At 30.3% G+C, this 13251-nt stretch overlaps 1 protein-coding gene across 5 annotated transcripts in view; it reads right to left on the bottom strand.

Annotated features, from left to right (window-relative positions):
* Positions 1-10842, bottom strand: part of LOC131848324 (heparan sulfate 2-O-sulfotransferase pipe) — a 68397-nt gene extending 57555 nt beyond the window's left edge. The window contains exons 1-2 of one of the 5 annotated variants that reach the window (XM_059198143.1): positions 10700-10842; positions 7585-7875 (exon numbers count right to left, since the gene is read on the bottom strand). In XM_059198143.1, the coding sequence (XP_059054126.1) occupies positions 7585-7628 (44 nt within the window). In that variant the 5' untranslated portion in view covers positions 7629-7875; positions 10700-10842. The other 4 variants (XM_059198142.1, XM_059198146.1, XM_059198145.1 and 1 more) reach the window with 4 other exon arrangements.
* Between the last annotated feature and the right edge of the window lie 2409 nt (positions 10843-13251).

Here is a 13251-nt window from a genome sequence, read left to right as displayed (position 1 = left end):
AGACACAATGTGTTTAAACATATGGTACAATTTTGAGTAGCTTTATTTTCCATTGCAATTTCCGCAGCATGCCATTGTTACGCTGTTATCTTATATGTGTCAGTGTTATAAGATCGGTTCTGACACATCTATTTTATTGGGGACGAACTGTTCATTGCGTGTACTTGCTCGCGCTTCATTTAACCTAAATCGTCAATAACAATTATTATTTTTTATTTTGTTGCCAAGTACACAAAAAACGTACACGTATTTTAAGTTACAATAACACTATATTTTTATGCGATTATAATGTGTGAGTGGAAAAATTGTTAGAAGTTTATAGAAATATAGTAGAGTTAATTTGGTGCAAAATTAAAGTATACATAAATATATATTATAATAAAATATAGTATAGTAAAAATGTTGGTTTTTAGTGATATTGAAAAAAAATAGTTTAATAAAAAACTATCAACATGGAACAACACAATCTGACTTAGTAATTAATATATATTATAGATACAGCCAATATAGATTGCCTGTTTATTACTCAATCGCACCCTTAAAATAACCTAGGGTGAAATCTGTTTATCACAATGAATTAGTGGTGAAAAAAGCAACCACAGTTACAGACATTATTGAACAGGTGTCTCAAATACCTACTAACATATTATCGGTAAATTGATTATTTATCGTTAAACCAGCACATTTATGATCTTACAACTAAGTCAGCGGCACCGTTTATGCGGTATGATAAATCGATTTCAATGGCTACATCAGAAAAAATACAATCGTTTAACGCTTAGAAGTTGACCGACGAACAAAAGAGAGTACAATTTTCCAATACATTAAGCGAATCCGTGATCTCGTGGTAACGTGCACTTTCACGGGAAACAGTGTTCCTAACCCAGATTTGAAGGCCTTGTCTAATGCGACATAAAGAGCAAATTACGGAACACTTTCTATACAAAAGTAATTATGAGGCTTTAGTGAGCGACGTCCTTGAAATGAAATTTACTTATTTGGATGATGCACATTTAGGTTATTTTTATTTTTTAGTCTAAAACTGCCTTTTATATACACTAAAAATGTATTACACTTTTTTATTATAGGTTTGGTTATAGTGTTGCATCCATTTAGGATAGTAAAAGATTCTTTCGATTTAATTGGAAAAAATCTACGTCGTACTTTTAAATGTTAATTTTGTAAAAAGTTGATCGTTCTTTAATTAGTAGTCGGCAGAAGCACGACAGAGGAGATGTAGGTAGGTACTTCTGTAAATGACTTTATTTAATCGTAAAACCCTTCTCTGGTTTATAGTTTCTTTAATTCTCGCTAATAGTATTATTTTTAGTAGTAGAAAATTAATAATAAACAATAATAGACCGTTACGATAAGATAACTTTAGTAGCGGTCATTGTTTCTTTAACTAATTTAAATAAAATAAATTTGATTTCGTATTACTTATATGAAAACTAATTTATTCATACCGATTTAGTTTTATAATATCAACATTAAATATATTCGTAACTAAGTAATTTCTGTAAGTTAATTAAATTTTGCCTTTTACAACTTTGTTGGACATATGTATCAAGTTATATTTAAAACACATATACACCAATATCGTCATGATCATAATAGTTTATAATAGATGAAAATTCTGTACATAACATGAGATAAAATTTTTATACAAAAAACGATAAATTATATTATATTTTATGCATTAATTCGGAACACGGTCTATGGTGGAAACATTGAAATTCGTTCAGCCGTTTGAGCGTGATTGAGTAACAAACATCTAAACACCTTTAAAACTTTCACATTTATAACTAATAATAGTAGGTTTAATTAAAAGTAATATTCCAGTGTAATTTGCCTGCCACGCCCTGACAGAGTTCATATAACGTACTTTGACATTGTATAATAGACCTAACATCGTGATGCAATCTACACTAGTATTATAAAGAGAGAGTGCAAATTTTATGAGTCTGTGTGTCATAAACCTTCGATAGTAGGTCTGCTATTATTAGAAATAATAATATTTAACTGTTTAAAATATAATTTAATTTACTTGGATATAAAGTATAAATATAAGTATATGTATTTTAATATAAGTACATGTATTTTAAAACAAATCAGATATCGAAGCGGGTCCATATTATTTACTATAACTAACTTTTTCAATAAATGTTGCACTGACCATTTTTGTTCTTCATACTACACACGATAATTAGGCTAAATCAATACGTCTCTAAGAGGCTGCATAAAAATATCTACAGACATGGTCAAGAAAAAAAACTCATGTAATGTTTGGCTGAGTCATTCATCATACACACGAACGGGTGCTACTTGTTGGGATTATCTGTTTTGGTCACTGTCGCTAATTAATTTGGTTATTTAACTGTACATGTTGACTTTTATAATTCTTCTGCTATTTAAATATTAGTCATTTTTAATTTAAATTAAAAAAGCATAACAACATTGATTAAAATATGTTGTAGTACTTTTATATTTTTATATAAAATCTTAAGAATGGCATAGTTCATTATAAAAGACATAATTACAATGTATTATTGATGACGTATGAGTATCATCATACACTCACATAGACTTAAAAACTTACACTCACACACAAAGACATGTGTAAACATCTAAATTGTAAATTAGTTAAGCCAATTACTTACATACATACTTTACATGATTAATTTCTGTGACTGACTGTACATTGTCCCGGTGCCATACATTTGCTAATGTTATTAGCCTTCCGCGACATTAAATACGTGAACTGCACCTCGATTACAAGTTTCCGACCGACATCAAGTATATTCGAACTAATTAACGCAAATAAACTCCTCGAAAAACGTGCAACACCAAAGAAAGTTACATTCCATACCTACTACTTTCGTTATATTATAAATCTCAAATATGTACTTTCTAAAATACAAATCACAAATAGCTACAGCCTCTTCTTACTTTTAACCGAGACCTTAGTCCATAATCGCATAATTTAGACATAACAACGGAAGTCATAACATCATTCTTATTGGCACAAAATAATTATGATTGTATGTATATAAAACTAAGCAATTGCTGCACTAAGAGACGGTAAGTAGATACGAAAGATATCCGAACACTGAACGGTAACTGTTTAACAACAGAATTCATTGAGTATCTACGTACTATATGTACTGACCCCCAAGAACGAAATGGTCTAACTGTGCGTCCCTCAATTTTAGAACCCAGCACACGTCGTGTTCCAACAAAAGGACCTATTATGTTGGTTTCTATTGAATTTTCCAAATAAGAACAGATCAACGGGATCAGAACTGTTTCTAAATTACATGCACTCTTTCGGAAGCTGTTTGGTCGACAAAAACATCATTGTCAGCTATCAGAATAGTGCTGTTTTTTATTTTTGTTACCTTTGATTTCAAGTATATTTCAATATTGAAGTAGAAAATATTTATACATGGGGTTTCTTCGTTGACTAATCAGATTTAATATAATGGTCATGGAAATGAATAGGTTTCTAGTTTTGCATAGTTGAACATTCGTACAAAAGAATGATCCTAGTTTAAATATACTTACATACGGTTAAGAACAATGGATATCCTGTTACAAGAACATATTGTGTAGTTTTGTCTACTCATACATGTACAGTGTGTACTTTTAAGTAGGTAAAAGAAATTCCTATTGTGAAAAGTTCTGACAACAAACAGAAACGCTATGGTTTGTGTAAATACCAATAATATATAAGACAATAGTTAAGACACTAATTATATTTTTTCTTTTAAATACTACCTATCGGCTGTTATAATGAAGATGTACCGCACGCGGAGAATATTCATGCTTAATTCTTAGACTTGAAAATTCACTATTTTCAAAATCTAAACATGGCCTTAATGTCTATTAGTCATCTTCCACTTTTATATTGTAAGGGAAAAGTTTTAATTTAAGCAACGGTCTCGGTAGTCGAACCACTTCTAGCTTTCGATGCTTGCAGAACTTTTTATCGAATGTTATGATCATTTGTATTCATGAGTATGATTATGTTTATTAGTCTCTGTGTTTTCTATACATACTATGTATGTATTTACAAAAATAAATATATTTAACCTTACTTAGTTTGTAATAACCAGAGTATAGTTTAGCCGTCATACCTAGTTTGGGTCTAGATGGTGCTGTACAATATACAGCACCATCTAGACCCATGGGTTATTACTATTACAAATGGTTATTAACAAACTTGTGACTTTGATCTAAATCCATTTATTCCAGAGGCGCATCTTATTATTACGAATAATGTTCACTGCATACCAAGACTTCAAAGACTAGTTTCGATTGTTCAGCAGCGTGTAACAGTTGGCATGTCGATACTGTGGATATAATTGTTGTGAGACCGTGACCGTAACCGCAAGGGTAGGAAGTGAAGCGTACAACTATTAGATAACGGACAAACAAACAGTAAATAAACAACCGAGGCAATATCGAAACTACTTGTTTGGAAGGATATTACTAAAAAATCTGTATACGTACCTAGTGTAAATTTAGCAACAAATAAACTTAATTTTAATAACAAACAGTTTGCATAATTACTTTCGCGTTCATAATATTACGTAAGAAAACAAAAAGCGGAACTGTTATTAGGTTGCGTTATAGCGTGAATTTTCAACCGACTGCAAAAAAATTACATGATCCTTTTATTTTCAGGACATTTTCACATTTACATCGATTTTTGACTAATCTTTTTTAATCGTTTTTAACCTTTTTTAATTTCTTTCGTGTTAGATCTATTCAGCACTACGGTCCTGTCAAAATAGATTATGACATGGTAAGCCTTATGAGTTACCAATCCTGAGGAGAGGCTTATCAGGTTATCACATTCAGTATACCAGCGTTGCGTTACAAACCGGAAAAGCTTGCAAAGTAAGCTACTTTATAAGTTTATTACTTAGATAGCATCACCAATGCATACAAGTACAATATTGCTGTGGTAAAATGTAGTGGGTGTTATATCAATTAAATGTTTTCTAAAATAAAACGCACCGCGTTCAGATTTCTATCGATAGTAAATGTTCAAGTTCAATAACACGTTCAGTTTTGCCGTTCACAGATTTCTAGAGTGAAAGATGTTGATATTTACACGTTTACTAGTCGAGTTATCTCATTTGAAATCAAGCATTTACATTCACGCAGGCGCTGCGCTGGCGCAGATTCATCTCAGCATCTTCCAAACATTGTACAGATAACCTGTCTTCCTTCGCCCAATCTATGTAAGTTTTAAATGGATAACAAATATAATTAACATAAACAAAAATGTTAGTTCCTTTAATATAGTTATGACTCAAGAATTAATATAAAAACGTTACCCGTTATTTTAAAAAATAAGCTATAATTCTGTACTAGAAGCAAAGATCTTAAAATGTTTCATTTTAAGATCGGTCTGAGAGATAAATGAACTACTGAACGAATACCAAATTAAAATGCCCTTTTTCTTAATCCGTGTACGAATTAAAAATGTAAAAATTTCTTTATTGGTAAATGTTACCGCAATCATTCATATTATAATGATATTAAAAACATTAACTGAAATCTGATTTAAAATTTATTTAATTACTGATACAAAAAAATATTAGGACATTAGTAAAATAATATACCGTTTATTATTTATTTTACACTAATCTCCAAAACAAAATGTTTAGGATGTTTTGATATACGTCACACTCGGTAACTCTTGTTGTTATTTAAGTTAATATTATTTTATAAAACTACATTTTATAAATAACTTGATATGTGAACGATTAAATCAGGCGTCAATTACCAAGTTTAAATATGAATAATGTCCTAAATATCCCAACCTTTTTTTTTATCAAATATTTATTAAACTTAAATTTTATCTAATCTTCTATATCTATACTTTTATTTAAAATTTTATATCCGCTGATAAAACAAACAGCATTATAATACAAATAAAATAAAATTTTGTTTCTTTTTTGGTATGTTTGAACTAAATATTTACGTCACTGTAAAAGTTTTATAAATATTAATTTTCAGATTCTAAGAAAATATATGCACATACTTATACGGAAACATTAATTAATAAATATGGCAGTTATTTTTCTACTTTCATTTTTAAATGTCTCGTAAATATACCCTGGTTTGAAATATTTTACATCTCTTTTAAAAACTAGAACATAGTACGTTACCTCTGACTAAAAGCTTTCTCAGTACGATTTCATTTAAAGTCGCATCATTATGTTCCTCATTTCTATTCATAGAAATGTCTTTTCCACATCTTAACAATTGTGTAAATCATCGTCTTGTTGATTGTTATAATTAACAATGATCATTCGGGAAATTAATTATACGCATACTCCTATTTAATAATTTCAATTAGGTATATGTTTTTTTGTAATTGATATCAATAATTAAAAACTAGTTTGGTACGTAATGTTTCTTAAGATTTTAAGAAACATCAGTTGACCTATTTGAAAGTAGAGTTAACAAAAATAACCTTCGAAGTAGTAGTCCCTCCTTCTACATGGCAAATACTACATGCATACAACTATATATAGTTAATATATATTTAAGACGTTAACGTCTTCTTCTTGAGAGCTTAAGGTCTCAAGAAAACATGTATTATAATTACTAAGCATAAAAACAATAACAGACCACAGAAAAAGTAATGTTCATTTACTTTATGCAGAGACGAATACACTCTACATTTATAATACGTCAGCATAATTTTGCTTTCATTAAAATTTTATAAATATGTAAAAAATATAGTATTATCTGAAAACATACACCTATCGCCGCAAAAATTGATCTATCTAGAAATTACTTTCATGCTCCAGTTACAAACCCCAGTTCGGTCCCGTCGCGAGTTTCTTGTCGCATGGTTGCCGTCGCCGACAACTTCACACGTGGTTGTCCACGAAAATCTCCTCGAATCGACACTTTCCTAGTCGCCTATTACATAATGTTACGGTGTCAATTTAAATGAAATGTTACAATATGCGTTAACGTAACATCCGCAACTTGTCTATATATACAAGTACGAATACCATATTCGATAAAGTACGACAGATAATTTATTTGTGTTTTAATATCTACGATCTATTACTACCTATTTACTATTACTAATTTTGACTATTACCAAATAATATTTTAATTAAATACTAAGAGAAAGAATTAGATAGGTCCCGATAAAAAGTATTTACAAATGAATAGATACATAAAAATGAATGTACAATGTTAGACACGCCTGAGATAATTAATAAAAAAAGGCATAATTATGAACTGTGTCGTTCACCTTGGTATAGGAAATCGATGTTTATGTCTATTATCATCATTCACTAGTGTTTTCTGCAATCGTAGCTGAAATTAAATGACAATAGATAGGGCGAAAAGCAAAAGTTTTCCTGGTTTCTTTGACAGGTTATAACACAAAAGGATAGTTAGCTAAGAACTTGCCGTCTTTGAGCTCATGACTTAGTCCAATATGGATAAGAATACGAACATTTATAGACGACAAAGATCTTTAAAACTACGTGAGACTGTTACCAACCAGCCATATCCAAATAAGAAAATTGGGATGAAAGTACTTACCGCTTAGGCACGCTAATCCTCCTCTGACGGAACAGGTGATCCATTGTTTGTGAACTCTTCTTTGTTTTACCACTTAACTCGGACTGAGACACAAATGAAGGAAATTACGGGCTTTCACTTGATTTCAAACGCTCGAGTTCCGTAGATGCAAATGGCACAGTTCAGTAGATAATGTCAGTTGAATTGCACAGTATTAATCTCTAGTTCTGATAATATGTAATCATAGTTTTGATTTAAAGTTTCAATTCAAAGATTCTGTACATTCTGTCACCAATATTTTTAATTAACCTACTGTAGTTAATAAAGTCATGATTAAATGTTTCAAAGAAGTACCGCCACGAGGAAGTTAATGGATGTTAAATATATTAAAAATTACTATCTACTTATATAAATAAAATTCTTAAAAACTTGTTTACATAAACGTTTAAGGATCTAAATCTCAGCCTCAGTAAATATATATAGGTGCTCTAAATGCGAAAATTAAACCGATTTCCACAAAATTTATTTGAAAAGAAGCATTAGTACTAAGTACGTAAATTAAATCAATGTTTACATATTGCTAAAAGTATCTACGTTAAAAAAATATTTATACATTAGCAACATATACCAGGTCCAAATGTGTTTTCGAAACATCGAGAATATAGATATTAATCCAAATTCTTCCTGTCAGTTAAGAGAAATATGGTGATGAACACATGTAGGTACAGAGGAATTATATATGTTAAGATAATTTAAATGTACCTATCTTATACCAACAAGAGAAAATAAAAGTTAGTAACCAATTGGCACATATTATTATTCATATACATACTGAATTTAGTCAAAATACTGAGACAATACCAAAACTGGATGCGTTGACAATAACATCTAACGTGCATTTTGGAAGCGCATGTATTAATTAAGAGAAAGTGAAGGCGCCGCGACGCAACTAGCGCTCTCCAGCATGCATCTGTATTTATACATTAACGCCGGTTCATATAAAGTTCACCGTTGTTTAATCCGCGAATTTATATACATCTCACCTCTACGCCATTGTTAAATGAACCTGAGAGCTTTCACTTGACTAATGTTCCATACATTACTTAAGTGAAATATTAATTATATGTGTGACTAAAATTATCTAGTAGGCAAACAACACGAAATTATTGCACCATTAATAGAAATCTAATATTATTGTAGAATTTTAAAGTAAATTTACAATTAAATTCATATATTTTTAAGAATGGCAATAAATATTTTATTAAGTTTGTCATTTTTATGGTTTTCTTTCATTGCATTGCATTTTGATTAACACATTTCTATAAAACAAATACTGATAATATATATACGAGTATCTCGTACTCATACACTCGTATATTTGGTAGGCACATCGTCAATGGGGCAGTTTGTAACAAAATATTAACAATTTAATGAAAGTGCATCAATTATTATTGATATATAAATTACAATAAACTGCTATATTATTACCTGTCGAATGCTGGTTAAAAATAAATAATACTATAAAAAGCTATGTTCTTTTGATCTTCATATCTAAAGATAATATATATAATTCTTCTGTACGTCTATTTGTCTTGTAACTTCTCCAAAATGGATGTATAGATTTGGATGAAATTTTATGTGCATATTTCAATGAGTCCCTGCATTGTTTGCAAAGATAATAATTGGATCGAGTAACGAATAGCACACAAAAATTATTCACTTTAATATTACTGTAACTAGTAAATTAATAGATTTCAACTTTATAGAAAAAAGCACACTTGAACTCGTTTTAATCTATACCTATATGGTAATTACGTGGATATCTACGCAATTCAATAAGCGTCAAAATAAAGTACTCCTACTTAGTTACCACACTACCACCAATATTCGCATTCGCATTTGTAACTACAGATTGATAAATGAGTAAATTTTTTATTGATTTAATTTTATCATTTAGTTAGAGGACGTACTCATTGAATGAGTAAATAGTGTTTCATTTAATTACTATGTAATAAATTTACACAGTAACTAAATGAAAATTATGTAATACAAATGAACGCATAATGTATATATACCTACTAGCTGTCCAGGCAAACGTTGTTTTGCCTTAAAGTAAAAAAAAAATGTAGGCGTGGACTACCCCTAACATTTAGGTGGATGAAAAATAGATGTTGGCCGATTCTCAGACCTCAATACGCTCACAAAATTTCATGAGAATCGGTCAAGGAAGAAGGAAGTCGTTTCGGAGAAGTATGGGAACGAAAACTGTGACACGAGAATTTTATATATAAGATTAATATATTGATATAACTTGTAAGAGCATTTTTAACTACACCATAAGTAATTGTAGCTGTAACCATTAATATTATATATAACAGTATTATCAAATAATACTGTTATATAAATAATATTAATTTGACTAAAGTAACTACAACCCATCTCAGTCACCTAAGATATTTATATTAAATAATAAAATTTAATGGGCGAGATAATAATTTCTGTATTATTCGTTATGTTTTTTCGTTATGTATTATTTATTTTTTAGAATGACTAACTATATATCTAGTATGAAATTATTTGTTGGTTACAGATATGTTAAGTACCTTGTAAAAAAACATTAAATGAGCTTAATACATTTATATCATAAACTATTTCTGAAGTATACCTAAAGATAACATTTACTGGTTTTGGTTTTGAAGAGGTCTGATACATCTAGGAAAACTGACATAATTAATATTTACTTTACTGATTATAATAATTATGTTTTTTAGTAATTAAAAACTATTCATGAAAATAGGCAATCTATCCATAATATAAAGTACATTTATTGTATTCTACAAAAACAACAATAGATACATAAGGAGATTTTTAAATTTCACATATAAAACATTGTATTGATATATTTTTTAATTTCGTGGTAAAATGTTTTAGGTACCTTTAAACTTATTTTTTATGAATTATCCAAACATAGTGGAGTCAAAGAACCAAATCAACTACTTCAAGTTTAATTAAAATTTCTATTACTTAATTATTATTGCAAACTATATAACTGATAACAATAATACGCACCCTTTGAAACACCCACATGACTTTAATATTATAAAAAAAAAACTTTATTATTATAATGATAAAATACCTATTGTATAATCCCGTGGATAGTAAGTACACTAAATGTTTATAATAAATTCGAATGGAATAGGAAGATAAAATGTCACGCGCGCGCTTTCTACAAGTTGCGGCCGTTGGCTGCGGTGCGGTGAGAGAACGTGCAGCCGCGAAGCCATGTGCCGAAGTACTAGCTACTAACACTCTTCACTTGAGGAATTGAAAGCCGCACTAGCCTTTCAGACCCCATCCCACTACATTTGAATTCCTGAAGAGATTTTGTGTAAACCAAAAACTCTTTCCATTCTGAGTAACTTTCAGGTTACTTAATTACAAAAAAAGATTTATTTATAAAATGGTATTCATTAAAAAATATACATAAAAAGGTTAAATTCGTAGAATAATGAATTTCTCAGAAATAGAATTGTATGAAGAATATGACGTAGGTATATGCGACACAGCATTTTTGTTAATTATATGCAGTTGATACACTCTAACCTAAATATTTAGGTCGATTGTCTATAAGTATTATAGGTAGTGGTAGTAAGTATATACATACTTATAACACTTATAGCAAATGTTTACTATCAAGTGTCAATAATAAACATACCTTTATGGCTATCGTAACCTATTTTAATAATAGAGTCTCATCATAAGTCACCTCCCCTAAGTCGACCGTACTCGTATATCTATTACCTCAACTGCCGGATTAAATCGGTATTGGGTTTTATTTCGAGCAGTCTTTCTCTCACATCCACATATTATGATTTGTTATTTTGGATGACCAAAATGTGATGACACAAACGGCATCTTTAGCATGAAATAAAGTGGTGATATTGCATTCTTACTCCCACATGGATAATTGTTTCTTTATAAGAAAAAACATTCTTCAACATTCTTTCCTATACCTAGAGTTCAAGGTACAAAGAATCTGCGTATTTAATAACCATAACTTGAGCGCCGATATTACCTATAGGTATGTACACTATATGACAAGTTATGAAAATATATAGGGAGAATTAAAAAACTGTAAAGAAACGGATATGGTTCTGTCTACCCCAGGAGAGTCCGAATATCTAAATTATAGTTTAAGCTTAGCAGTAATAACACATTCAGACACATTATTTCTTTAAAAAAATGGTATTGGTACGTTTTGTCTTACTACATTATAGGTAAATGTGAAAGTTTCTGATAATGTTTGAATGGACTTAAACGGAATTGAATAGAACAAGGGCAATGTTATTGCGTACACAAGTAGAATATAGATACCTACCTATCTTATACTTACTTATCATATATGTGGATTCAGCGCCTACTACCTATTAGCACAGATAAAATAATATTACATACATACGTAGTTACTTATGAAAATTCATTTTATTAAGTAAAAACCATAGACTAGGGCTTTGCATGTGGAGAAATGGGGGATAGCGGATATGGTAAGTGGACTGTATGGAAATTAAATAAGTTGCACAGTACGTACCTGCGAATGTAGAGCGGGTGTATTCTTGCACAGCTGCTGCACTTGATGAATATAAGTTTAACACAGGCACGCACACAAAGTTACTTATTTTAATGTCAATATATTATATTAATTAACTTAAAGCGGAGCGGTTGGGACGAGATGTCACCATTCACGTTAGTAGACGAGGTCGTCGGGCGACCTCAGTTGACATACTGTGCGCGGGAAAGGGATTAGGATATGGGGAATAATACCATACCACTTGATATGTTTATAAATGGCGCGAACAGCATACGTGATTTAAGATAAAAGGATTATACCTTTTTACAGTTACAGGTAGGTACCAGACACCTATTTAAATCAATTATGAAGAATAATGATGTACTTACGTACTACACTTGAATTTGCATAGTGTTGTAGTTGGATAATTGCTTCAATTCAACTCAACATGCAGTTAATGCGCAATTCTTTTTCCCTACAACTAACTATTTAATAATTTATCAAGATAAAATATTGTACTCTGTGGTGGAGGAATATTACGTGTTATAATTTAATAATGTTATTTAAAAAAATACGCACTTTATTTCATTGGCGACGTCGCCGTCGTGAAGTTTCAGAGTCGCCACTGTATGTCCGACGTTCTATTTTCAAATCATGAATCATGATTTATTTAGATAGTATTTCATGGCTATTTGATATTATAGCGAACAAACTTCTTCGATATGGGTTATCCCATTTAAGCTACAAGTGCCTTTTCGGATTCACTTTACTTCTAAGAGAAATAAACGACAGACAGTATTAGTAGGTCAAAAGACTCCGAATCCAAAAATAATTATGGAATAAAGGCGATGATGATGATGATGGCAAAGATGGTGATGATGATTTCGGATCTCCTTACTTCTGGTATGATTATTAGGTATTATGAAACTATTCATAATTTCATAACGATACAAGGCAGACCTATTTACCTACTGGTTTGGCCACAAACCTTAAAACAGTCACTTAACCTCAGCATAATACTGACTGTTTAGCACTGATTTGGAGGAAGGTAGTTAGTGGGCAAATTTGATTTAATGAATAAAATCTTAATTTTAATAATATTATAAACGCGAAAGCTTGTG

Source organism: Achroia grisella, unplaced genomic scaffold (assembly GCF_030625045.1).
Source record: "Achroia grisella isolate CSIRO2021 unplaced genomic scaffold, CSIRO_AGI_Agris_v1 utg546, whole genome shotgun sequence".
In the NCBI taxonomy this organism is placed as follows: Eukaryota; Metazoa; Arthropoda; class Insecta; order Lepidoptera; family Pyralidae; genus Achroia; species Achroia grisella.
Note: the sequence above shows the minus strand (reverse complement) of the source record. Positions and strands in the feature narration are given on the sequence as shown.